The sequence below is a fragment of the Antedon bifida genome, chromosome 1 (assembly GCF_963402885.1).
Source record: "Antedon bifida chromosome 1, ecAntBifi1.1, whole genome shotgun sequence".
In the NCBI taxonomy this organism is placed as follows: domain Eukaryota; kingdom Metazoa; phylum Echinodermata; class Crinoidea; order Comatulida; family Antedonidae; genus Antedon; species Antedon bifida.
The window spans coordinates 3,498,382-3,522,543 of record NC_136226.1 but is presented as its reverse complement, the minus strand read 5'-3'; the positions used below and the strand labels follow the sequence as shown (position 1 = coordinate 3,522,543).

General features: G+C 32.4%; 4 protein-coding genes across 5 annotated transcripts in view; all 4 read left to right on the top strand.

The window, feature by feature from the left end:
- Positions 1–24,162, top strand: part of LOC144838141 (uncharacterized) — a 58,523-nt gene that overhangs the window by 12,366 nt on the left and 21,995 nt on the right. The gene's annotated exons all lie outside the window — the stretch shown is intronic.
- LOC144837594 (uncharacterized) lies at positions 3,091–5,783 on the top strand. The gene is made up of 2 exons (XM_078692785.1): positions 3,091–5,329; positions 5,552–5,783. Exons 1-2 carry the CDS (start codon positions 3,206–3,208, stop codon positions 5,729–5,731), a joined length of 2,304 nt encoding a protein of 767 aa, XP_078548911.1. The 5' UTR covers positions 3,091–3,205; the 3' UTR covers positions 5,732–5,783.
- Positions 9,391–11,965, top strand: LOC144837979 (uncharacterized). The gene is made up of 2 exons (XM_078693307.1): positions 9,391–10,154; positions 10,399–11,965. The coding sequence occupies exons 1-2, from the start codon at positions 9,480–9,482 to the stop codon at positions 10,600–10,602; spliced, it is 879 nt and encodes a 292-aa protein (XP_078549433.1). The 5' UTR covers positions 9,391–9,479; the 3' UTR covers positions 10,603–11,965.
- On the top strand, positions 18,020–21,539 carry LOC144852365 (uncharacterized). 2 transcript variants are annotated; one of them, XM_078710160.1, is made up of 4 exons: positions 18,020–18,070; positions 18,672–20,958; positions 21,203–21,450; positions 21,507–21,539. In XM_078710160.1, the coding sequence occupies exons 2-3, from the start codon at positions 18,688–18,690 to the stop codon at positions 21,404–21,406; spliced, it is 2,475 nt and encodes an 824-aa protein (XP_078566286.1). In that variant the 5' UTR covers positions 18,020–18,070; positions 18,672–18,687; the 3' UTR covers positions 21,407–21,450; positions 21,507–21,539. The 2 variants fall into 2 exon arrangements, with proteins under 2 accessions (XP_078566286.1, XP_078566279.1); XM_078710153.1 differs by having other exon boundaries at positions 21,203–21,532.

The following is a 24,162-nucleotide window of genomic DNA, read 5'->3' as shown; positions in this document are numbered from 1 at the left end:
ATTGCTCTTCAGTCATTCGTCGTGAAGAACACTTCTGGGAATGGACTTATTGAGTTTATAGATGAGCAACAAAGCGATGTTTGTAAAATAATTGCATCTTTAAGAAGATCGTTTAATATCGCTATTTCACATTCGAGAGGTCGAGATAAAGTTGTACCAAATCTAGAAAATGCAAAGTTACATGAACAGATATGTGACTTCAAGAATGCTTGTTCATATTATATGGGTGCCTTGCGAGCATTTCACTATGAAAATACACCAAATACACGCCATGAAGAGGAGGTTGAAACACTTGTTAAATTCGCTCGAGTGAATTTGAAGATGAGTCATTTTGATGTTTGTAGTAATATTTTAGCGATTATTAAATGCGAGACTTGTGTGAAAGAAAAAGACGTCCGGCAACTAACAATGGACTTACTTGTAGCAAAAGGAGAGAAAGCATCTGAATCAGGAGATGGCATTAAAGCGATTAGAATGTTTACGCGGGCAACAGAGATTGGAAGTTTAGATGGTGCCAAACGATTATTAAAAGAAGCGAATAATATAAAAGACAATAAATTGAGAATATCTTCTTTGAAAAGCATTTCTTCAATCGCTTTAAATAATGAACAATGGCGAAAACAGTGTCCCCTGATGGATCTTTTATGAGGCCTACCAACAATTAAAGACACTAAGAAAACAACTTAAAATGGAGTGCAAACGCCGTCTAGTGGGTGATGATAGTGTGTTTCAAAAGGGCCACAATATACTTAATCACGCTATGGATATTTTGGAAACAAATATTATTCCTATTCTTAAGCTAGCTCTCTAAATTTAATTATTGAAGGGAAAAGAATTCAACAAATTCAAGTGGTTCTGAGAAGAGACATTGGAAAGATTTTCGAAATAAATTCAACGGTCTGTTTACTTGTCATCGGTAAAGTAGCAATTTTATAATTATAATAGTTTTAATTCTTTTTTTAAATATTTTAATTAAAGGTAAGTATGAAGACAAAAACTGCCAAATCTGCAAGTATTGTCATTTATACTGTTTTTAGCCTATATTATTAAAATCAAATCAAAATAAACATTTATTTCCTTCAATTGCAGCAAAGATAGAAACATAATCTATAACAACAATAAAACGTAATAATAAGGTTTAAAAAGACAAAAAAAGAACAATATTGACAAACAAATGTAAAATTACGTACAAATCTTTACTTTCATTACAGAATCATTAAAAGAATGTCAATATTTCTATTTCTATAAATTTCTGTTTATAAAAAAATGAAAGCAAAAGGCAAACTACTTCTATTTATGCTATTTTTCATGCTATTTTTTTTTTTATTTTTTTATTTTTTATTTATGCTATAGAAATACTGGAAGAAATTGATGCTTTTTATTGATTAGTAAACACTGGTTAATAAGGGTGACAATGACAAAGCATATCGGAAACAAAAACTGTAATTGTACATCTTATTTAAAGTTGTACTTCTCCTTTTTAAATGAGGTACAGACCAAAGACCGAGTTCCATATATCAATAGTACACACACGTATAAACACACACACTTAAGTAACTTAAATTCACTTTTCTGTTGTTTATCCAACAAACATCTATTTCATTTTTTATATTCCTTACCATTTTTGTTTTATATTTTGTACTGTTTTGCTATGGAGGAAAATAAATGTCTTTTGAAATGAAATGAAATGAAAAATGAAACTACTTGTTTTCTAGAAATAAAATGTCATTCAACCTTCTTACGTGTGACATTCGTTTGAATGCTCGTCAACTGATTATAAACAATGTAGAAACAGTAGTACCTAGTAATGCCTCGCTTATATATACATGACATAGCTTACCTGGTTGGATTAACCATGGAGAAATAAGTTATTTCTCCATGGATTAACAGAGCATACATGCAGACCAAAGTTTGGGGTTGCAGTAATACAAACTGGAAAAAATCGGAAAGAGTGAAGTTAAGCTCGTGTGGATTAATTTATGTTAATTGTATACTGTTTCTATGGAAATGAAATCCTTAATAAAGAAAAATTATATTATTGAATATCAATTTAATTTCTCGGTACTCAAAATGTAATACAATTAAATATAATAACGGATGACCAGATCAGCGAAATCGAAGGCCTAATATTTAACTTTTAACAACATCATGTCTAATTATCATAAATATGATGGCAATAAGTTAATTTAAGCCAGACTTGTTTTTATTTGTACGTACGTTAGAAGGACTACATAAAAAATTGTTTGTATTTTGTTGATTTAATCTGTAAGTAAGCCTTACGTACAATGTCAAGTTTTTAGAGTCATACCTCTACTGTTTAACTAATGAAAATTCGGAAAAACTATACAGATTATTTTAGGATAATAAATCTAAAATAAATTACATAGCCCTACTAATACTTAAATGGAGAGAGCCACGCAATAATTGACAGACAAACAGTAGAAACCGGGATTGATTTGAAACATAATGAATTTAAAAAAAATGGATGACAAATTAATGCAACAATGTGAAATTCAAATACGTCAATTTTCTTTTGTTATGATAATGACTCTACGTCTTACGATTCATTGAATTCATTGAATAAGCCGTGTAAATGGTCACGCAGGCGCATATGTGTAATTCCTATAATCCCAAACTGACGGAGGTAAGTAACATTTCAAATTATACACTGTATGCATTATTAATTTTAATCATTTTATAGATAACAATATTATAAAACAATAATATAGTTAAATACTTTAAATTATCCTTATAATAATAATTGCATTTTAGAGGCAAACTCACTGCATCTCCTTGCATATCTTATCAGTCTAGCTAGGTAACATCGCGCATTAATATTTATTCCGGAAGTGTGAAAATAAACAGCCACGTATTATACAATTTTTCGGGATTTTAGAGTTAAGTTTCCAGAATAAGAGTAGGTAGTGGGACGTTTTTGGGATGGTTGATAAAGCTTACGTTATAAATATTCCGACAGAAAGTCCGAAATATGCCTATTTCAAAGTTTTTGGGTTTTTTTGACACGATACAGGGCTACAGCATGGAACCGGAAACGTTTGATTTGCAGAATGTTGAGTTTCATGCGAATTGGAAACTTGAAAATACATGCAAGTCATTTAAATCCTTGAAACAATCAACTGCGGAACACCAAGAAAATAAGGAATTGTTTTCCATTGAGGCACTTTTATTTGAAAGCTACTTATACATGTCAAAATTTAAAGGAAATGATGAAACAAATATTGCAAAAGCGAAGAAAAAAAATGAAGAAGCACTTTGTGCTATTTTAGAATTACCTAACACTTCTGAATCAATCAAAGATGGTTACAAATCAATATATTGGGCACTGAAGTTGTGGTTTGCAAAGAGCCAAAGCGAGAAGAAAAGAAGCCGCAAGAAACTCAAAACCCTTCTCACAGCATACCAAAATGACGCAGAAGAAGAAGAAAAAAGAAAGTTTAAAGCAAGCATTCATGCAACTAAAGGCTTTGCGCTGTCGAGATTAATGTTTTCTAGGTACGAAGAAAGTGAATCTGAGCTGAAACTAGCAACTGCGATATGTCCAGAAAATGTCGAATGGAAATTTATGCTTGGACTCATAACATGGCGAAGAAACAAATTTAATCTACCCAAGTTTGAATGGTCTGATGGAATAAATCGTGCTGGAAAAATTATGGATGACGTATTGAAACTAGATGCTGATCATGCATATGCTAAGACGATTTTAGCTGATATATCCAGAAGAAAATATGAACAAGAGGTTATGAATATGAGTGCAAATGTTGGCCACAGTCTTGTATTCGAAAACAAGAAAGATCCTCGTATAAAGAAAATAATGAAGCTACTCGATGAAGCAAAACAAAACGCAAACAGATCTAAAACATTGAGTCTCATAGCTCAATGCTATATTCGAATGGGTGAATGCATATGTAAAAGAGTTCGAGGAAACAATAAGTGTAGTGAACCGAAATGCAATTCAATATACTTTAAAAAAGCTCATAACGTGATAGAAGATGCGAAAAAAAATTACGGTGAATTATCATGTCTCCTTATTCAAGAGGCAGTTCTTTACCGGGAAAAGAATGACACAAACAAAGAACTGGTGTGTCTTGAAAATGCCATTGAGTTGAGCCCATCTAATGCCGGAGCCAAATTTCAAAAGGCAAGAGCCTTAGCAGTTCTGGGGAAAGACGGCGAGGTGCTTGATTTGTATGATAACATGTTGTTTTATTTTGAAGGCGATCCATTTACCACGTTTCTAATAAACCTTAATTATTCAAAATATTTTATATCAGTCAAAAAATATGATAAGGCAGTTTCCAAAAATCAAGAATGTTTAGACATTGCTCTTCAATCATTCGTAAAAAACACTTCTGGGAATGGACGTGTGGAGTTTATAGATGAGCAACAGAGTTCCGTTAATGAAATAATCAGATATTTAATCAAATCGTTTATAATTGAAGAAAAAGAAAGTCAAAACAAAGTTGTACCGCTGCGAAAAAACGCAGAGCTCCATGAAAAGATAGGTGACTTTAAAACTGCACGTCATTATTATTGTGAGGCCTTAAAAGCATTTCACTGTGGAATAATGCCAAATACAAACCATGATCAAAAGATTCAGCTACATTTTGCGTTCGCTAAAATGAATTTGAAGATGGGTAATCTGGATGTTTGTAGTAATATTGTATTGATTATTAAAGGCGAGACTTGTCTGAAAGAGCAAGACCATCTGCGTCAACTTACAGTGGATTTATTTGTAGCAAAGGGAGAGAAAGCAACTGAATCTGGAGATAGCCTTAGGCCTAAAGCGATAAGAATGTTTACTCTGGCAACAGAAATGGGAAGTTTAGATGCTGCAAAGCAATTATTAGAAGAAACAAAAAAAATGGAAGATACCAAATTGAGAATGTCTGCTTTGAAAAGTATTGCTTCAGTCGCTAAAGATGACGAAGACTATAGTAAAGAGTTTAACTTGAAACAAGAACTTGCAGAACTGCTGCCTTCTTCTGATGATGGATCTTTGATGGGCAAAAAAATAAAACCATTCCGAGATTGTCAACTTGAAATGGAATACAGCATTCTAATGGATGATGGTGATAAAATAGCCACTAACATCTCTATTGTACTGCAACAAGGCCGTAATATACTAAACCATGCTATGGAGCATTTTGGAAAAAAACATTATCCAAATTCCAAAGCTAAATCGGTAGACTTCATTATTATTCCGAAACCTGAAAAAGCTGTTGATCAACGAGTTAAGAAAGTACTAGATAGTAGAAAGTGGAAAGATTTTCAAATTAGATTTACAGATCTGTTTGAATATCTTGTATCGGTAAGTAGACCTATCCTTTAATATATAGTTAAGACAAGTGTTTATTTGTATTAATAACTGTATTATATCAACATTGATAGTAAAATCATATAAAATTCTCGTTTGAGTATCATATAATTGTTATAAAAACGATGATGTTTTTATGTTATTAACAGTTGTATACTTATAAATATAGAAATTGATAATATACATTATTGTTATCTTATTACTTGTTATTGTTAGATTCAACCTGCAACTGATGCTAAATTTGAATGGCTAGAAGTGTTGAATGATCTCAACAATCATGACAAACATCGAGACCCGCTAAAAATGTCAAAGGAAACCATTTCTGTAGCAAGAGATGCTTGTGCTAGCATTGAAGACATACTTAAAGAAATTTACAAATGGGCCCCAGATCACTGATAATGCCTCCTGGTGAACTTGGATATGAAAATTACCAAGAACAATCTAAACTGTATTTTATCAAATCTAAGTAACCACTGTTTAGAGTTACCTAAATCATCATGTGCGTTATGTTCGATCAATTGATTCTGCATCTGTCAGTAGGTAGATTGGAACTGACTATTAGATCTAGATTCAGACTTAATTCAAGTATATTGAATATTCTATTTAATGAATGATTATAAACGTTGCAGTCTTTTTTACATTGGTACAAAAGTGATACAGAAGATCATTGATTGATGAGACGCGATGGTCCAAAGAGTGGAAACATACCATGGCTGTGAAAACAACCTTGTTTAAATTAATTTTTAATTTAGTAATTGATGACGATTATAACCCCATAATGTAATTGTATCTAACCCCATAATGTGATTGACGAGATTCTAACCTCACAATGTGATGGATGACGTTTCCAACCTAGCAATGTGATTGATGACGTTTGTTACCCCGCAATGTGATTGATGACGTTTCTTACCCTGTATTTATGACGTATCTCACCCGTAATGTGATTGATGACGTCTGTATTTGTATTTTTATCCTTTTTTATGGAATGTAAATATGAATTATGTAAATATTTTTTAATTTAAATATATTTGCTACAATGTTGATGTAATTATATAATTAAAATGTAATCATGTTGATCTTCTATACAATTGTGCTGCTATGCATTGTCTATTCGTAATTTATATATTATAAGGCATCCTATTATTTGCTCCTTGCTGTCGGATGTGGTGACAGAAATATCTTGTTATTAATCATAATACAGCTTATTTGAAGCACATACATTGTTGTATTTCTCACTTCAAAGCAATACATACATCAATGGAAACTAGTCAATAAGGGCCTGATGTTTTCAATACTGAGTAAGTAGTAAGTGAGAAGCAAGTAACTATCTCCTATTGAAGGAAAATTCAATAAATTTAATAAGTGTAACAGTGGATCAAGGTGGTTCATAGAAACGCCTATTCGTTTGTTAAAAGAAATAATGGCAGCCATCTTGAAACGACGAGACCATCATTAAGCAAAACAACAGTGACTGTCGAAATGATCAATGACTATGATTGGACAGAAAAATATCGGGTTTTCCACTTCAGGTTTTGCAACAACAAACCTATCTAAACACCATTGATTTTGTTTATTTATATAATATAAGAATGAATACTTTTTACGGTTCACTACATTTTACACTTGTTGCTTAATACGGTCACCGATGCGTATAATGTGGGGAAATTCCAGGACAATGTGGAAGTATAATATATGTATAATATCTGAACGAATATGGTGATATCAGTCAATATTTTGGCATATATTATGTTAATTGCTGATTACGTCATTACATTGAATCCTTCAAAGATTACGCGTAGGCCTGCTTCAATGCTTGAAATTTGTATTTTCTAGTGGGCATTTCGGTTTTATGGTTACACAAGTCAAGCAGGTAAGTGGCGTAAATAAATATATAATTTTAAAGAGAGTCATAAGGCTTTCCAAAGTTTAGTCAGCACGCATTTAAGTAAGCTAAGAACGTTTGGTTTATTAGAATTACACAATATTCCTTTATTTCTTGACGACGAGTATAGGCTTATGTAACACAATACTAACATCATTGTTAGAAATGTTGGTTTTTAACACTGACTATAAGGGTTTAATAACAAAAGTTGGAATTTGCATGGACCTCAATAATTATTTGATCAATTATTAATTTCGGTAAACACAAGTACAAATAGCTTGGTTAGGCCAAAGGAGTGGCAAAAGACAAACAGTTTCTGTCGCCAAAATTAATTAGAGCATTCATGAATGAATCAATTATAAGATAAGATGAGAAAACCAAAAGACGGCCGTGCGTTGGATTGAAATTGGGTAGGGCTAAGGCGATACATAGAAACGTATTATTTGAGTCGATTCATAAACTGTGTCTTTTACATGTATAACTAGGTTCCCTCAACGTCACTTGATTGGTTGTATTAAACAAATTAGAGATATTATTTCTAATTTAATTATATGCTATTATTCTACAAAGTGATTCTAATCTTCCTAGCTAAATAATAGAACTTTCTGTTGTTATGATAGGTTATACGCCTACATTATGGGATCGGAAGATATTGATTTACAAAATGTTGACTTCCATCCTAATTGGAAACTTGAAAATACAAGCAAGTCATTCAAATCGTTGAAACAGTCAATTATCGAACACCGGGAAGATACAAAATCGTTTACTATCGAGCTGCTTTTATTCGAAAGCTACTTATACATGTCAGATTTTAAAGGGAATGATGAAAAGGATATTACAAAAGCGAAGGAAAAAAATGAGGAAGCCTTTCGTGCCATATCAGAATTACCTGATCAAATACCTGAGTCAATTAGAAATGGTTATAAGTCAATGCATTTGGCATTGAAGTGTTGGTTTGTGAACAAACGCAGTGAAAAAAAAGAACACTTAAAAGAACTCAGTAACCTTTTGACAGTATACAAGCATAGTGTTGAAGAAGACAAGAAACATTTTGAGGCAAGTGTTCATGCAACCAAAGGCTTCGCTCTGTCAAGATTAAAATTGCCTAGGTACGAAGAAAGTGAGACTGAGCTGAAACTAGCCACAGACATATGTCCAGAAAATGTTGAGTGGAAGTTTATGTTTGGACTCATAACATGGCGAAAACACAAAGGTCAACTGTTCTCGTTTCAGTGGTCTGATGGATTGAATCGACCTGAAAAAATCATGAATGACGTAGTGAAACTAGATAATGATCATAAATATGCCAAGACGGTCTTAGCTGATATATACAGAAGAAAATATCATCACGAATTTAACAAAACTAGACCATACAGTGAAGTCGAAGATGTTGACCACAGCCTTATTTTCGAAAATGTAAATGATCCCCTTATAACCAAAATACTGAATCTGCTCGAAGAAGCAAACAAAACGTCTTCGAGGCCAAGAATATTGAAACTCATTGCCCAATGCTATATCCGAATGGGTGAATGTAAATGTAAAAGAGTCAAAACAAAGTGCAGTGAACCCAAGTGCGATTCAATATACTATAAAAAAGCTCATGACGTTATAGAATTGGGGAAACATAATTATGGTGAAGCAGCGTGTATCTTTGTACAAGAAGCAGTTCTTTACCGAGAAAAGAACGAGCCAAAAAAACAATTGGAGTGTCTTGAAAATGCCATTAGACTCCTCCCATCTGACCCTGCAGCCAAAATGCAAAAGGCAGATGCCTTAGCTTTTCTGGGAAAACATGACGATGTGGATGTTGTCTATGATAATCTATTATCCGATTTCAAAGATGATCTGAGTGTCATGTTTGATGTAAACCGACACTATGCACGTTATCTTGCATTTAAGAAAGAATATCATGACGCAGTTTACAGAAACCAAGTGTGTTTAGACATTGCTCTTAAAGTATTCGCAAAGACCAATTCTGGGAATGGACGTGTTGAATGGTTAGATGAGCATAAAACGTCTGTTAATAAAATCGTTAAAAATTTGCGAAGCCATTTCAATAGCAAAATTAAAAATTCAGAAGGTCTACTCAAAATTGTAGCAAATCTGGAAAATGCAAAGCTACACGAAAAGATTGGTGACTTTAAGACTGCTTGTTCATATTATAAGAGTGCTTTGCGAGCATTTCACTATGAAAATACATCAAATACAAGTCACGACGAGGAGGTTGAGACACTTGTTAAATTCGCTCGAGTGAATTTGAAGATGGGTAGTTTTGATGTTTGCAGCAATATTTTAGCGATTATTAAAGGCGAGACAAGTGTAAAAGAGAAAGACCACGTCCGCCAACTTACAGTGGACTTATTTGTAGCAAAAGGAGAGGAAGCAGCTGAATCAGGAGATGGCATTAAAGCGATTAGAATGTTTACTCGGGCAACAGAGATTGGAAGTTTAGATGGTGCGAAACGATTATTAGAAGAAACGAAACGGACAAGAGATGCTGAATTGAGAATGACTGCTTTCAAAAGTATTGCTTTAGTCGCTAAAATTGACGAAAACTGGAGTAAAGATTTTAATCTGAAACAAGAACTTGCAGAACTGTTGCCTTCTTCTGATGATGGATCTTTGATGGGTCAAGAATTAAAAGCATTAAGAGAATGCCAACTTGAAATGGAATACAGCATTCTAATGGATGATGATAATATATCTGCTAACATCTCAATTGTGCTACAACAAGGTCATAATATACTAAACCATGCTATGGAACATTTTGGAAACAAACACTATCCTAATTCCAAAGCTAGATCTGTAGACTTCATTATTATTCCGAAAGTGACACCACCTGAAACTGTTGAACAACGACTTCAAATGATACTAGACAAGAGACAGTGGAAAGGTTTTCGAAATAAATTCAAACATTTGCTGATATATCTTGTATCGGTAAGTGACAATCTGTATTATTGTAGTTTTCATTCGGCGTTGTTTGTTAAGTAAAGTTAAATGTACACAAAGTATCACATCTGCAAATTCCAAATTAGAATCATTAATGAAGTATTGTCATTATTATTGTTATAAACAAAAAATACTACAGTACTTGTATTTTAAATGCTTAATAAGCTGTTTTTGTTATTCTTAGTTATAAAAATTACATAAACACATTTGAAATTACGTTTCTCTCTGATAGATTCAACCTGCTACAAATGCTGAGTTTAAATGGCTGCAAGATTTCGTTGATCTCAACAATGACGACAAACATCGACGCCCAGTAGAAAACTCGAGTGAAACCATTTCTGTTGCAAGAAATATGTGTTCTAACATTGAAGAAATAGTTGAAGAAATATACAAATGGTGCTGGATCACTGAAAAAGAACCTTGGATAAAAAAGTGAATCTATCGGCATAATGATGGTACGGAGACCTACGAACACAAACGTTATTTTTTCTGCTCTGATTGAAAATGTGACTTTTGAGTAGCACAAAGACAAATCACATCGGCAAACATACAGACTCATGTAGGCAAAACACACTACAAAATGGTGTATGACATTATTATCTAGCCCTAACTACACCTCGTCTTGAAAGACTTGATACTCGAGAGTATTGCTCTGTAATCGATTTGCTACTAAATCAACTACGGAACGGGATCTGAAGTATCATAATAATCATAACATGTTAAAACATACCAAGAATACGAGTGAAAAACAAAAATACTCTAGTCCTGTACCATATTAGACTTCTAAATATTAGCAAATAAGTAATATGTGATGTTTTTGTTTCTTTTATTCTTTGATTGAGTAATTCTATGGTTAACTTGTAATGTGAACAATACAATGGTTACATTTTCATTGTATGGGTAATGTAATAATAACAGTACCAATAAAGAAAATAATAGAAATGTTTTTTTAAAGAAAATCTAGCCAGCATTTGCGGAATGAAGCCACATTTGTTGATGTGTAAACGCGCTTATGGCTAAGTAAATGTAAAACTTTTTTATCGTGTGATTGTTTATAATGAATTCATCACCTGAATAATGTTAAATACAGTAATAAATGGAATAAATCATGTATAGAAAAATAATGTTTAAATAGTTAAATTGATGACAATATGAATTCAATACTGTCTCTGAAGCAAAATATTATTAATATAAGTGTAAATCATCATCAGCCGTTGTCAGTCCACTGCTGCTATTTTCTTTTCCATTTTATTTGACAGTGCCTAGGTCGCAGCTCCATATGTCATGGTTGGTAACACGCATTGATTACAGATCTTTCTTTTTGAAACGGTATTTCACCTGATGTTGCTCAGTTTTCCATATTGGCACCAGCCCAATCTGATTCTCCTCTTTATCTCATGTACTTGATTCTTTTCTTTCAGGCTAAATCTCTGCCCCAGATAGATATATTCATTAACTTCATCAATTTTATTGCCATTAACAGTTACAGATCCATGAGGTACCATGGAATTTGTCATAACTTTTGTTTTCTTCATATTCATTTTCAATTCACAACATTTGCTGGCATTTGCAAGGTCTTTAAGCATATCCTCTACTTCATTGATTTGCTCTCCCAGGACAACAATGTCATCTGCAAACCTCAGATGATTACATTTTTTCCCATTGATATCCACTCCTTTATCCTCCCAAGTGTAAATAGATTTCCTTTTTAAAGATTTAAGTCACTTTTAATGCCATTGTCTTTTGCAAGCTTTTTTTTTTTTGCAATTCAATTTTATACTGTAATTAAATTATGATTATTGATGTTGATTTTTTAGTAAAACAATCCTTGATATTATACAAACCAGAGAGTTGTCTACGTATTGAATCAGTGCATTTTTTCTTTTGGTTATTAATTCTGGTTCTCTGGTATGTATAACATTATTGATTTTGCTTGTTATGCATAATAATAAATAGGCATAGTTTCTAGATCTTACGATTCACTAATATCTACACAAGCTGTCTAACATGATCACCCATGCGTATAATGTGGGGAATTTCCAGATGATAATAATATTATAATGAGACCCGATACCATTGTGATAATTTCATTTCATTTCAAAATTAGTTAGATTGAAAATTTAAAGAAACTAAAATTACATAGCCCTAGTAATATTTTGGATGAAGAGGACCACACAATAATTGAAGGCAATGACATCAGATATTATGTCTTTCATTCCAAGTAACATTTATTTCTTCTTTCAAAAATAACGTATAACATTTGACAAAAAAAAGTATTAAAATAATTAATTAATATACTTTTTATTCAAAATAAACATATCAAATTTTAAAAATATGCGAAAAAGAAGAGGCTAGAGCCCTAGAAGTTATACATCAATTGGATTACTCCAATCGACACCGTGTGGTAGGCAAGGCAGGTACAATAAATGTTTAAAAATGTGAGTAATGAAAAAAAGAAAGAACAACATAAAGACAGAACAAGGATTGTTGGAAACAATGCGTTAAATAAATAAGATAGATAAGACAAATTAATGCAACAAATGTGAAATTCAATACGTTAATTTTGTTGTGTCATGATAATGGCTACTTCGTACGATTCACTGAATTCATTGAATAAGCCGTGTAAATGGTCACGCATGCGCATAATGTTTGGATTTTCCATAATGCAAATTTTCTGACAGAGGTAAGTAAAATTTAAAACAAATGCTACACTGTATACATTCATTTTCATCATTCCATAGAGAAAAATATAAGACTCTAATAGGCAAGTATCATAGGCCTTTAAGTATATACAGCTTTGATTATGTTTATAATAATTGTATTTTAGAGGCAAACTCTGATTCTCTTGCATATCTCATAACATTACTCTCGCGCACTAAACCTTATCCCGGAAGTGTGGTTGAACCGGCCACGTATCATATTTACCTGTCGGGATTTTAAAGTTGAATTTCCAGTCTAAGCCTACTGAGTTGGATATAGTAGCCTACTTTACTTACTCTTTCATAGACAAAATAATATAATTATATATATTCCTATACATTGACAAAATATAACTGTTTAACTTTTGATGCAAGTAATGTATTTGAATATTTCAATGATCAACACTAAATGAATACGCTTTATTATTATTATACGTTATCTAATATTGCTTACTTTATTTATTGAAACGAAACAGTATAGGGATACATGATGGAACCGGAAATTCTTGACCTAAAAGATGTTGACTTTCATGCTAATTGGAAACTTGAAAATACATGTAAATCATTTAAATCCTTAAAACAATCAACTAAACACCAGGAGGATAAAGATCTGTTATCAATTGAGGCGCTTTTGTTTGATAGCTACTTATACATGTCAGACATTAAAGGCAACGATGAGAATGATATTGTAACAGCGAAAGAAAAAAATGAGGAAGCTATTCGTGCCATATCAGACTTACCTGATAAAATACCTGAATCGATTAAAAATGGTTATAAATCAATGTATTTAGCATTGAAGTGTTGGTTTCCAAGCAATCAAAGTGAAAAGAAGAACAATGACGAGGAACTCAAAAACCTTCTTACAGAATATCGGGATTCTGCGGAAGACGACAAAAGAATGTTTGAGGCAAGTGTTCATGCTTCTAAAGGTTTTGTTCTGTCAAGATTAACATTTTCTAGGTACAAAGAAAGTGAGAATGAGTTAAAACTAGCAACAAAGAAATTTCCAGAAAATGTCGAGTGGAAGTTCATGCGTGGACTCATAACATGGCGAAGAAACACATGTTATATATACAAGTTTGAGTGGTCTGATGGAATGAACCAAGTTGAAGAAATCATGAAAGAGGTATTGGAATTAGATACTGATCATGCATATGCTAAGACGATCTTAGCTGATATTTACAGACGAAAATATCATCAAGAGTCTAAGAACAATACATCATCCAACCTAGTTGTCGTTCATAGCCTTGTATTCGAAAACGGCAATAATAATGCCAAAGTCACAATAATGGATCTACTGAAAACAGCAACAAAAAAAGCTTCAAACACAAAAGTATTGAGTCTCATAGCTCAATGCTATATCCGAATGGGTGATTGCAAATGTAGGAGCGTCAAAGGAAACTGGAAGTGCAGTGAACCTAAATACGATTCAATATACTTTAAAGAAGCGCAGAACGTTATAGAATGTGCGAAAGAAACATACGGTCTAGCAGCGTGTATCTTAGTTCAAGAGGCAGTTCTTTACCGAGAAAGGAATGACACAAAGAAACAATTGGAGTGTCTTAATGAGGCGATCAGCCTAAATATATCTGATTCTGGAGCCAAATTACAAAGGGCAGATGCCTTAGCCTCTTTGGGAAAAGATGCCGAGGCGATTTCAACGTATGACAATCTATTATCTGATTTTAAACACGATCTATTTATCACGTTTAACATAAACCTACAGTATTCTAAGTATTTCAGATCCAAAAAACAGTTCGATGAGGCAGCAAACAGAACACAAATATGTTTAAAAATTGCTCTTCAGTTATTCGCAAAGAATAATTCTTGTAATGAACCTATCGAATTTATAGAACACCAACGGAAGCGTGTTGATGAAGTGATTGCAAAATTAAGAAAACATTTTAATATAAAAATTAAAAAATCAAAAGGTCGCGATAAAGTTAAACCAAATCTACAAAATGCAGAGCTACACGAACAGATAGGTGACTTTAAGAATGCTTGTTCGTATTATAAAAGAGCCTTGCAAGCATTTGTTTATGACTACGATGATCAGAAGTTATTGACAGCTACACGTCTTAAAGTCGCTGAGATGAATTTGAAGATCGGTCACCTTGACGAATGTAGATATATGTTAGAAAGTATTGGAAACTATACCTGTACAAAAGAGCAAGTCGACACCCGTCAACAACTTAGAGTAGAATTACTTGTAGCAGAAGGAGAGAAAGCAGCTGAATCAGGAGATAGCATTAAAGCGATAGAAATGTTCACTCGGGCAACAGAAATGGAATGTTTAATTGGTGCAAAACGTTTATTAGAAGTAACAAAAAAGACGGAAGATACTGAATTGAGAATGTCTGCTTTGAAAAGTATTGCTTCAGTCACTAAAAGTAACGAAAGCTGGAGTAAAGAGTTTAATTTGAAACAAGAAATTGCAGAACTATTGCCTTTGTGTGATAATGGATCTTTTATAGGCAAAAACATAAAACCATTGCGAGATTTTCAACTTGAAATGGAATACAGCATTCTAATGGATGATGATAAAATAGCCACTAACATCTCTATTGTACTGCAACAAGGCCGAAATATACTAAACCATGCTATGGAGTATTTTGGAAAAAAACATTATCCCAATTCCAAAGTTAAATCTGTCGATTTCATTATTATTCCGAAAGTGAAACCACCTGAAACTGTTGAACAACGACTTCAAATGATACTAGACAAGAGACAGTGGAAAGGTTTTCGAAATAAATTTACAGATCTGTTTGAATATCTTGTATCGGTAAGTAGACCTATCCTTTATAGTAAGTATATATAGTTAAGGAAAGTGTTTATTTGTATTAATAACTGTATCTACATTGATAGTAAAATCCATAAAATCTCGCTTGAGTATCATTATTATAATTGTTATTAAAACGATGATGTGTTATGTTATTAACAGTTGTATACTTATAAATATAGAAATTGATAATATACATTATTTTTATCTTATTACTTGTTTTTGTTAGATTCAACCTGCAACTGATGCTAAATTTGAATGGTTAAGAGTGTTGAATGATCTCAACAATGATGACAAACATCGAGACCCGCTAAAGAAGTCTAAGGAAACTATTTCTGTAGCAATAGATGCTTGTGCTAAAATTGAAGACATACTTTAAAAAATTTACAAATGGGCCCAGATCACTGATATTGCCTCCTGGTGAACTTGGATATGAAAATTACCAAGAACAATCTAAACTGTATTTTATCAAATCTAAGTAACCACTGTTTAGAGTTACCTAAATCACCATGTGTCTTAATTTCGATCAGTTGATTCTGCAGCTGTCATTGGGTAGATTGGAACTGACTATAGATCTAGATTCAGACTTATTTCAAGAATATTGAATATTCTATTTAATGAATATTATAAATGATGTACAGTCTTTTTTACATTGGTACAAAAGTGATACAGAAGATCATTGATTGATGAGACGCGATGGTCCAAAAAGTGGAAACATACTATGGTTGTGAAAACAACCTTGTTTAAATTAATTTTTAATTTAGTAATTGATGACGATTATAACCCCATAATGTAATTGTATCTAACCCCATAATGTGATTGACGAGATTCTAACCTCGCAATGTGATGGATGACGTTTCCAACCTAGCAATGTGATTGATGACGTTTGTTACCCCGCAATGTGATTGATGACGTTTCTTACCCTGTATTTATGACGTATCTCACCCGTAATGTGATTGATGACGTCTGTATTTGTATTTTTATCCTTTTTTATGGAATGTAAATATGAATTATGTAAATATTTTTCAATTTAAATATATTTGCTACAATGTTGATGTAATTATATAATTAAAATGTAATCATGTTGATCTTCTATACAATTGTGCTGCTATGCATTGTCTATTCGTAATTTATATATTATAAGGCATCCTATTATTTGCTCCTTGCTGTCGGATGTGGTGACAGAAATATCTTGTTATTAATCATAATACAGCTTATTTGAAGCACATACATTGTTGTATTTCTCACTTCAAAAGCAATACATACATCAATGGAAACTAGTCAATGAGGGCCTGATGTTTTCAATACTGAGTAAGTAGTAAGTGAGAAGCAAGTAACTATCTCCTATTGAAGGAAAATTCAATAAATTTAATAAGTGTAACAGTGGATCAAGGTGGTTCATAGAAACGCCTATTCGTTTGTTAAAAGAAATGAGGGCAGCCATTGAAACGACGAGACCATCATTAAAGATGTATTGTCCCTTGAAACACAAAAAAATGAAGGTCAGAATATTCTAAATTTAAATTGGCCATATCAAAGTAATATTAAAGTTATTCACTTTAAGTCGAAAATTCGAGCCAAAAACAACAATTTTATGTAATTAACAGCTAAATTAATTTGATTACATTTCGTCTGGAAAATCGTCGCGAGCGAAAGTAAACAAAGATTTCAAACCATGATTATACATTATGCATGATGCTAATTAGGATTGTTTACAACTCGTCACGGTTAAGAAGGTGTTTTCACAAAGATCGCGAGGACATTTTATGATTATGCATACAGAGTAGCCAAATAAGCGCGTTGCATTATGAGATATGTTTTGATCGAAAACTTTGACTGGAAGTCAAAGTTATTTTTTGAACCAAAAAACGTCTGTATTTCAGTTAAATTATTTTTTTTTAGACTAATTTTTGGTGAAAGTTAATAACTATTATGATACTTCAAAATGACCCACTTTTTTTCGAAATCTTTTATTTTTTATTTTTTTGGAATTTGACAAAGGGACAATACATCTTTAAGCAAAACAACAGTGACTGTCGAAATGATCAATGACTATGATTGGACAGAAAAATATCGGGTTGTGCATTAAGAATTCCACTTCACGTTTTGCAACAACACACCTATCTATAATATAAGAATGAATACTTCCTTACGGTTCACTACATGTTTACAGAAGTTGTCTAATACGGTCACCGATGCGTATAATGCGGGGAATTTTCAGGACAATGTGTAAGTATAATACATATATAATATCTGGACGAATACCATGGTGATATCAGTCAACATGTTGGCATATATTATGTTAATTTCTGATGATTACGTCATTACATTGAATTCTTCAAAGATTACGCGTAGGCCTGCTTCAATGCTTGAAGTTTGTATTTTCTAGTGGACATTTCGGTTTTATGGTTACACAAGTAAAGCAGGTAAGTGGCGTAAATAGGAGAGAGTCATAAGGCTTTCCAAAGTTTAGTCAGCACACATTTAAGTAAGCTAAGAACGTTTGGTTTATTAGAATTACACAATATTCCTTTATTTCTTGACGACGAGTATAGGCTTATGTAACACAATACTAACATCATTGTTAGAAATGTTGGTTTTTAACACTGACTATAAGGGTTTAATAACAAAAGTTGGAATTTGCATGGACCGCAATTATTATTTGATCAATTATTAATTTCGGTAAACACAAATACAAATAGCTTAGTTAGGCCAAGGAGTGGCAAAAGAAACAAACAGTTTCTGTCGCCAAAATTAATTAGAGCGATTGATAAGATAAGATAAGAAAAAAGACGGCCGTGCGTTGGATTGAAATTGGGTAGGGCTAAGGCGATACATAGAAACGTATCGTATTATTTGAGTCGATTCATAAACTGTGTATTTTACAACTAGGTTCCCTCAATGTCAGTTGATTGGTTGTATTAAACAAATTAGAGATATTACTCCTAATGTAATTCTATGCTATTATTCTACAAAGTGATTCTAATCTTCATAGCTAAATAATATAACTTTCTGTTGTTATGATAGGTTATACGCCTACATCATGGGATCAGAAGATATTGATTTAAAAGATGTTGACTTTCATGCTAATTGGAAACTTGAAAATACAAGCAAATCATTCAAATCGTTGAAACAGTCAATTACCGAACACCGGGAAGATACAAAATCGTTCACAGTTGAAGCACTTTTATTTGAAAGCTACTTATACATGTCAGATTTTAATGGAAACGATAATAAGGATATTGCAAAAGCGAAGAAAAAAAATGAGGAAGCCTGTTGTGCCATAGAAGAATTACCTGAAACTGAATCAATCAAAGAAGGTTATAAATCAATATATTTGGCATTAAAATGTGAGTTTGCAAGAAAACAAAGCGAAAACTACAAGGAACTCAACAGCCTCTTTAAAAAATACGAGGATGCTGCAGAAGAAGACAAAAGAAAGTTCAAAGCAAGTGTTTGTGCGACTAAAGGTTTTGCACTGTCAAGGCTAAAATTATCTAGGTACGAGGAAAGTGAGAATGAGCTGAAACGAGCGAGCGAGATATGTCCAAAAAATGTCGAGTGGAAATTTATGTTAGGACTCTTAAAATGGCGACGATGCAAAAATAATATAAAAACGTTTGAGTGGTCTGATGGAATGGTTCAAGTTAAAGAAATTATGAATGACGTCTTGCAACTAGATGCTGATCATGCATATGCCAAGACAATCTTAGCTGACATTTACAGAAGAGAATATGAGCAAGAGGTTAAGAGAGATGGGCATATATCATCCATCAAATACCACAAGATTATTTTCGCAAATGATAAGGATTGCCGTATAATCAAAATATTGAATTTACTCAACGAGGCAAAAGAAAATGCTTCCAGGCCAAGAATATTGAGTCGTATAGCTAAATGCTATATCCGAATGGGTGACTGTACATGTAAAAGAGTCAAAGGAAACTTAAAATGCAGTGAACCTAATTGCAACTCAATATACTTTAAAGAAGCACAGAACGTTATAGAATGTGCGAAACAAAAATACGGTCAATCAGCGTGTGTCTTAGTTCAAGAGGCAGTTCTTTACCGAGAAATGAATAACCCAAACAAACAAGTGGAGTGTCTTGAAAAAGCGATAACACTGCAACCATCTGACTCCGCAGCCAAGATGCAATATGCAAAGGCTTTAGCATCTCTGGGAAGACATGATGATGCATGCGACGTGTATGGCAATCTATTATCTGAGTTTAAAGACGATCCATTTGTCTTATTTGACGTAAACCAAAGCTATGCAATATATTCTATAAACACAAAACAATATGATGAGGCAGTTTTCAGAAACAATGCATGTTTAGATATTGCTGTTACTTCATTCGTAAAGAACACTCCTGTGAATGGACCTATCGAATTTATAATTGAGCAACAAAGCAATGTTAATAAAGTAATCAAATATTTAAAAAAACATTTTAATGTCAACATTTCACGTTCAAAAGGTCGAGATAAAGTTGCACCAAATCTAGAAAATGCAAAGCTACATGAAAAGATAGGTGACTTTGAGAATGCTTGTTCATATTATAAGGATGCCTTGCAAGCATTTCATTACGGGAAATTGCCAAATACAAGACATGATGAGGAGGTTAAAACACTCTTTAAGTTTGCTAAAGTGAATTTAAAGATGGGTAACTTTGATGTTTGTAGTAATGTTTTGGCGATTATTAAATGCGAGACATGTTTGACAGAGAAAGACGTCAGTAAACTTACATTGGACTTATTTGTAGCAAAAGGAGAGAAAGCAGCTGAATCAGGAGATGGCATTAAAGCGATAAGAATGTTTACGCGGGCAACAGAAATGAGAAGTTTTGATGCTGCGAAACGACTATTAGAAGAAACGAAAAAGATAAAAGACAATAAATTGAGAATGTCTGCTTTGAAATGTATTGCTTCAGCCACAAACTGGCGGAAACAGCTTAATCTGAAACAAGAACTTGCAGAACTGTTGCCTTCTTGTGATGATGGATCTTTGATGGGCCAAGAATTAAAGACATTAAGAGAATGTCAACTTGAAATGGAATACAGCATTCTAATAGAGGATGATAATATATCTGCTAACATTTCAATTGTGCTACAACAAGGTCATAATATACTAAACCATGCTATGGAACATTTTGGAAACAAACACTATCCTAATTCCAAAGCTAGATCTGTAGACTTCATTATTATTCCGAAAGTGATACCACCTGAAACTGTTGAACAACGAGTTCAAATGATACTAGACAAGAGACAGTGGAAAGGTTTTCGAAATAAATTCAAACATTTGCTGATATATCTTGTATCGGTAAGTGACAATCTGTATTATTGTAGTTTTCATTCGGCGTTGTTTGTTAAGTAAAGTTAAATGTACACAAAGTATCAAATCTGCAAATTCCAAATTAGAATCATTAATGAAGTATTGTCATTATTATTGTTATAAACAAAAAATACTACAGTACTTGTATTTTAAATGCTTAATAAGCTGTTTTTGTTATTCTTAGTTATAAAAATTACATAAACACATTTGAAATTACGTTTCTCTCTGATAGATTCAACCTGCTACAAATGCTGAGTTTAAATGGCTGCAAGATTTCGTTGATCTCAACAATGACGACAAACATCGACGCCCAGTAGAAATCTCGAGTAAAACAATTCATGTTGCAAGAAATATGTGTTCCAACATTGAAGAAATACTTGAAGAAATTTACATATGGTGCTGGTTTACTGAAAAAGAACCTTGGATAAAAAAGTAAATCTATCGGCATAACGATGGTAATGAGGCCTACGAACACAAAACGTTATTCTGTTTTGCCCTGATTGAAAATGTGACTTCTGAGTAGGACAAAGACAAAGCACATCGGCAAACATACTGTACTCATGTAGGCAAACACACTACAAAATTTTATATGACTATAACTACACCTGGTCTTAGAAGACTTGCTCTATAATCGGTTTGCTACTAAATCAGCTACGGAACGGGATCTGAAATCGCATAATAATCATAACATGTTTAAACGTTCTGATAAAACATACCAAGAATACAAGTGTAAAAAAAAATATATTCTAGTCCTGTACCATCTGTGATCAGACTTCTAAATGTTAGCAAATAACTAATATGTGATATGCTGTATACCTTTTATTGTTTGATTGAGTAATTCTATTGTTAACTTGAACAATACAATGGTTACATTTTCATTGTAGTGGCAAAGTAATAATAACAGTACCAACAATGAAAACAATAGAAATTCTTTTTGAAAGAAAATCTAGTCCAAGAATTTTGCGCAATGACGCCACATTTGTTAATGTGTAAACGCGCTTCTTATGGCTAAGTATATTGTAAAACTTTTTTATCGTGTGATTGTTTATAATAAATTCATCATGTGAATAATGTTAAATACTGTAATTTATGGAATAATGTATAGTAAAATAATGTTTTAACTTTTTTTTAATAGTTAAAGTGATGACAATAGGAATTCAATTTTACTGTTTCTGAAGCAAAAGAATAATGATATAAATGTAAATAGATTTCTTTTAAAAAGATTTCAGTTCGTGTTAATGCCCTTGTCTTTTGCAGGCTTTTTTTTTTGGCAATTCAGTTTTATACTGTAATGAAATTAAATTATGATTATTGATGTTGATTTTTGAGAGAAAATTCCTTGATTTTATACAAACCAGTGATTTTTGTCTACGTATTCAATCAGTGCATTTTTTTTCTTTTGTTTATTATTTCTGGTGCTATGGTAACCAATGTATGTAACACTTATTGATTTTGCTTGTTATACATAATAATAAATAGGCATAGTTTCTTACGATTCACTAATATCTACACAAAGCTGTCTAACATGATCACCCATCCGTATAATGTGGGAAATTTCCAGATGATAGTAATATTATAATAGGACAATGTGAAATTATAATACAAGACCCAATACCATTGCAATATTTTGTCATTTCCTGGTGAATTACACTAACTTTTGCATTTTCGAACTTGAAGTTGGTTTTAGTAAATCTTTCTGTTTTACGACCAAGTTAGACAAGACAAAGGGTAAGTAAATAAATGTAATTATTTTATAGACGTAGGCCTATGTGAGTAAATTCCTGATGACAAGAAAGTAGTTGTCGCATTACGTTAGCGGCGCAGTGTATTGATTGGGCGAGGCCGGCAAAAGATGCTGCTTGGTGACATCTTAGACCTACTAATTAACGTTATGTCTCATATTGTGGTATCAACATGTAAACATATTGATCGTTCGTTTCATGGTAGGCCTGTGTGTTTAGTTTTTTTTTTCTGGTATAGTATAAACAGACAAAATATTGCAGTACAAAAACTAAATTATTAAAAATGACGAACCAAAAATAGCCAAATTCACAGCAAAACTACACAAAAAATTGAAATATACAAATAAGACATATAAAAAAACCCCATTAAAATGTAACAGTATTGCAAGGTCATCACATACATTAAAGTTACAACAATTTAAGTCAAATTTATTTTTTTTTCAAAAACTACTTTTATATTTCATATACTGTATATATATTTATTGGCATACAAATAGAAAGTTTTAAAATTGTTTAAAAAAGAAATTGCAACGACTTTACAACTTTCTTAAGGTATAGTCATATGAAAAAAACATTAATTCAATGTACGTATAGGCCTAATTATTATACTAGGTTATTTTCATGACCATTATGCCATAAAGTGTATCAATTGGCCTAAAATTATAGATATATAGAGAGGGTTAGGGTTAGCGTATAAGAACGAACATTGTAAATGTGGACTGAAATCAACGGGAAAAAATGGAACACTAAATTAACCCAACAACAATTAACAGTAAATGTTCTTGTAGTTTTTATACACTTGTTTGAGCAAAATAGAGTCCATTATAAATTCCCGACCCAAACTAATTGTGCGTGTGTCTACATATTGTTTAGTTACTTTAATGTACATTACTACATTTTAGCTTTCAGCTAAGTTAGTCAGATCATACAAAAATAAGAATACATAGGCCTACTTTAAGTGTAAAAAGAAGCTATGTTGATATTGGCCGCACCTAGGCCTATACCTCGATTCACAGAAACTCATTGAGGAAGAAAATACATTTATTTGGTTTAAATAATGTATTTATAGTCATTTATTCTCAATAGTTTACTAAATCAGTCATGCTTAAAGTGTGTCAATACATGAACGTACAATAATATTATTGCATTGTACCTTCGGCAATAACAACTTTAAGGCTGAAACTGAAAGGCTAATAATAACAATTCTGTTGAGAAAAATTATTGTGTTGAATATAAGAAATACTTTTACATAATATACAAAAAAATCACTTTTGGGAGAAACTCCACAGATATGTATTTTCTCGCAACTGTGAATAGCAAAAGTAGAATTTTCTTGTTTGTGGCTGGAAAGCTTGCTTCTATAAACAGAAGAGGTTATTGATGAACGCTACAATAATTATTCATATACTTAATTTCTGTGTAAACTGAAAATCATGAATTTGATTATATT

Coding starts and splice junctions, on each gene's coding strand:
- LOC144837594 (XM_078692785.1), top strand. CDS start 3,206: ATGTCAAAATTTAAAGGAAATGATGAAACAAATATTGCAAAAGCGAAG. Junction 5,330..5,551: donor TGTTTGAATATCTTGTATCG/GTAAGTAGACCT, acceptor TGTTATTGTTAG/ATTCAACCTGCAACTGATGC.
- LOC144837979 (XM_078693307.1), top strand. CDS start 9,480: ATGGGTAGTTTTGATGTTTGCAGCAATATTTTAGCGATTATTAAAGGC. Junction 10,155..10,398: donor TGCTGATATATCTTGTATCG/GTAAGTGACAAT, acceptor TCTCTCTGATAG/ATTCAACCTGCTACAAATGC.
- LOC144852365 (XM_078710160.1), top strand. CDS start 18,688: ATGGGATCAGAAGATATTGATTTAAAAGATGTTGACTTTCATGCTAAT. Junction 20,959..21,202: donor TGCTGATATATCTTGTATCG/GTAAGTGACAAT, acceptor TCTCTCTGATAG/ATTCAACCTGCTACAAATGC.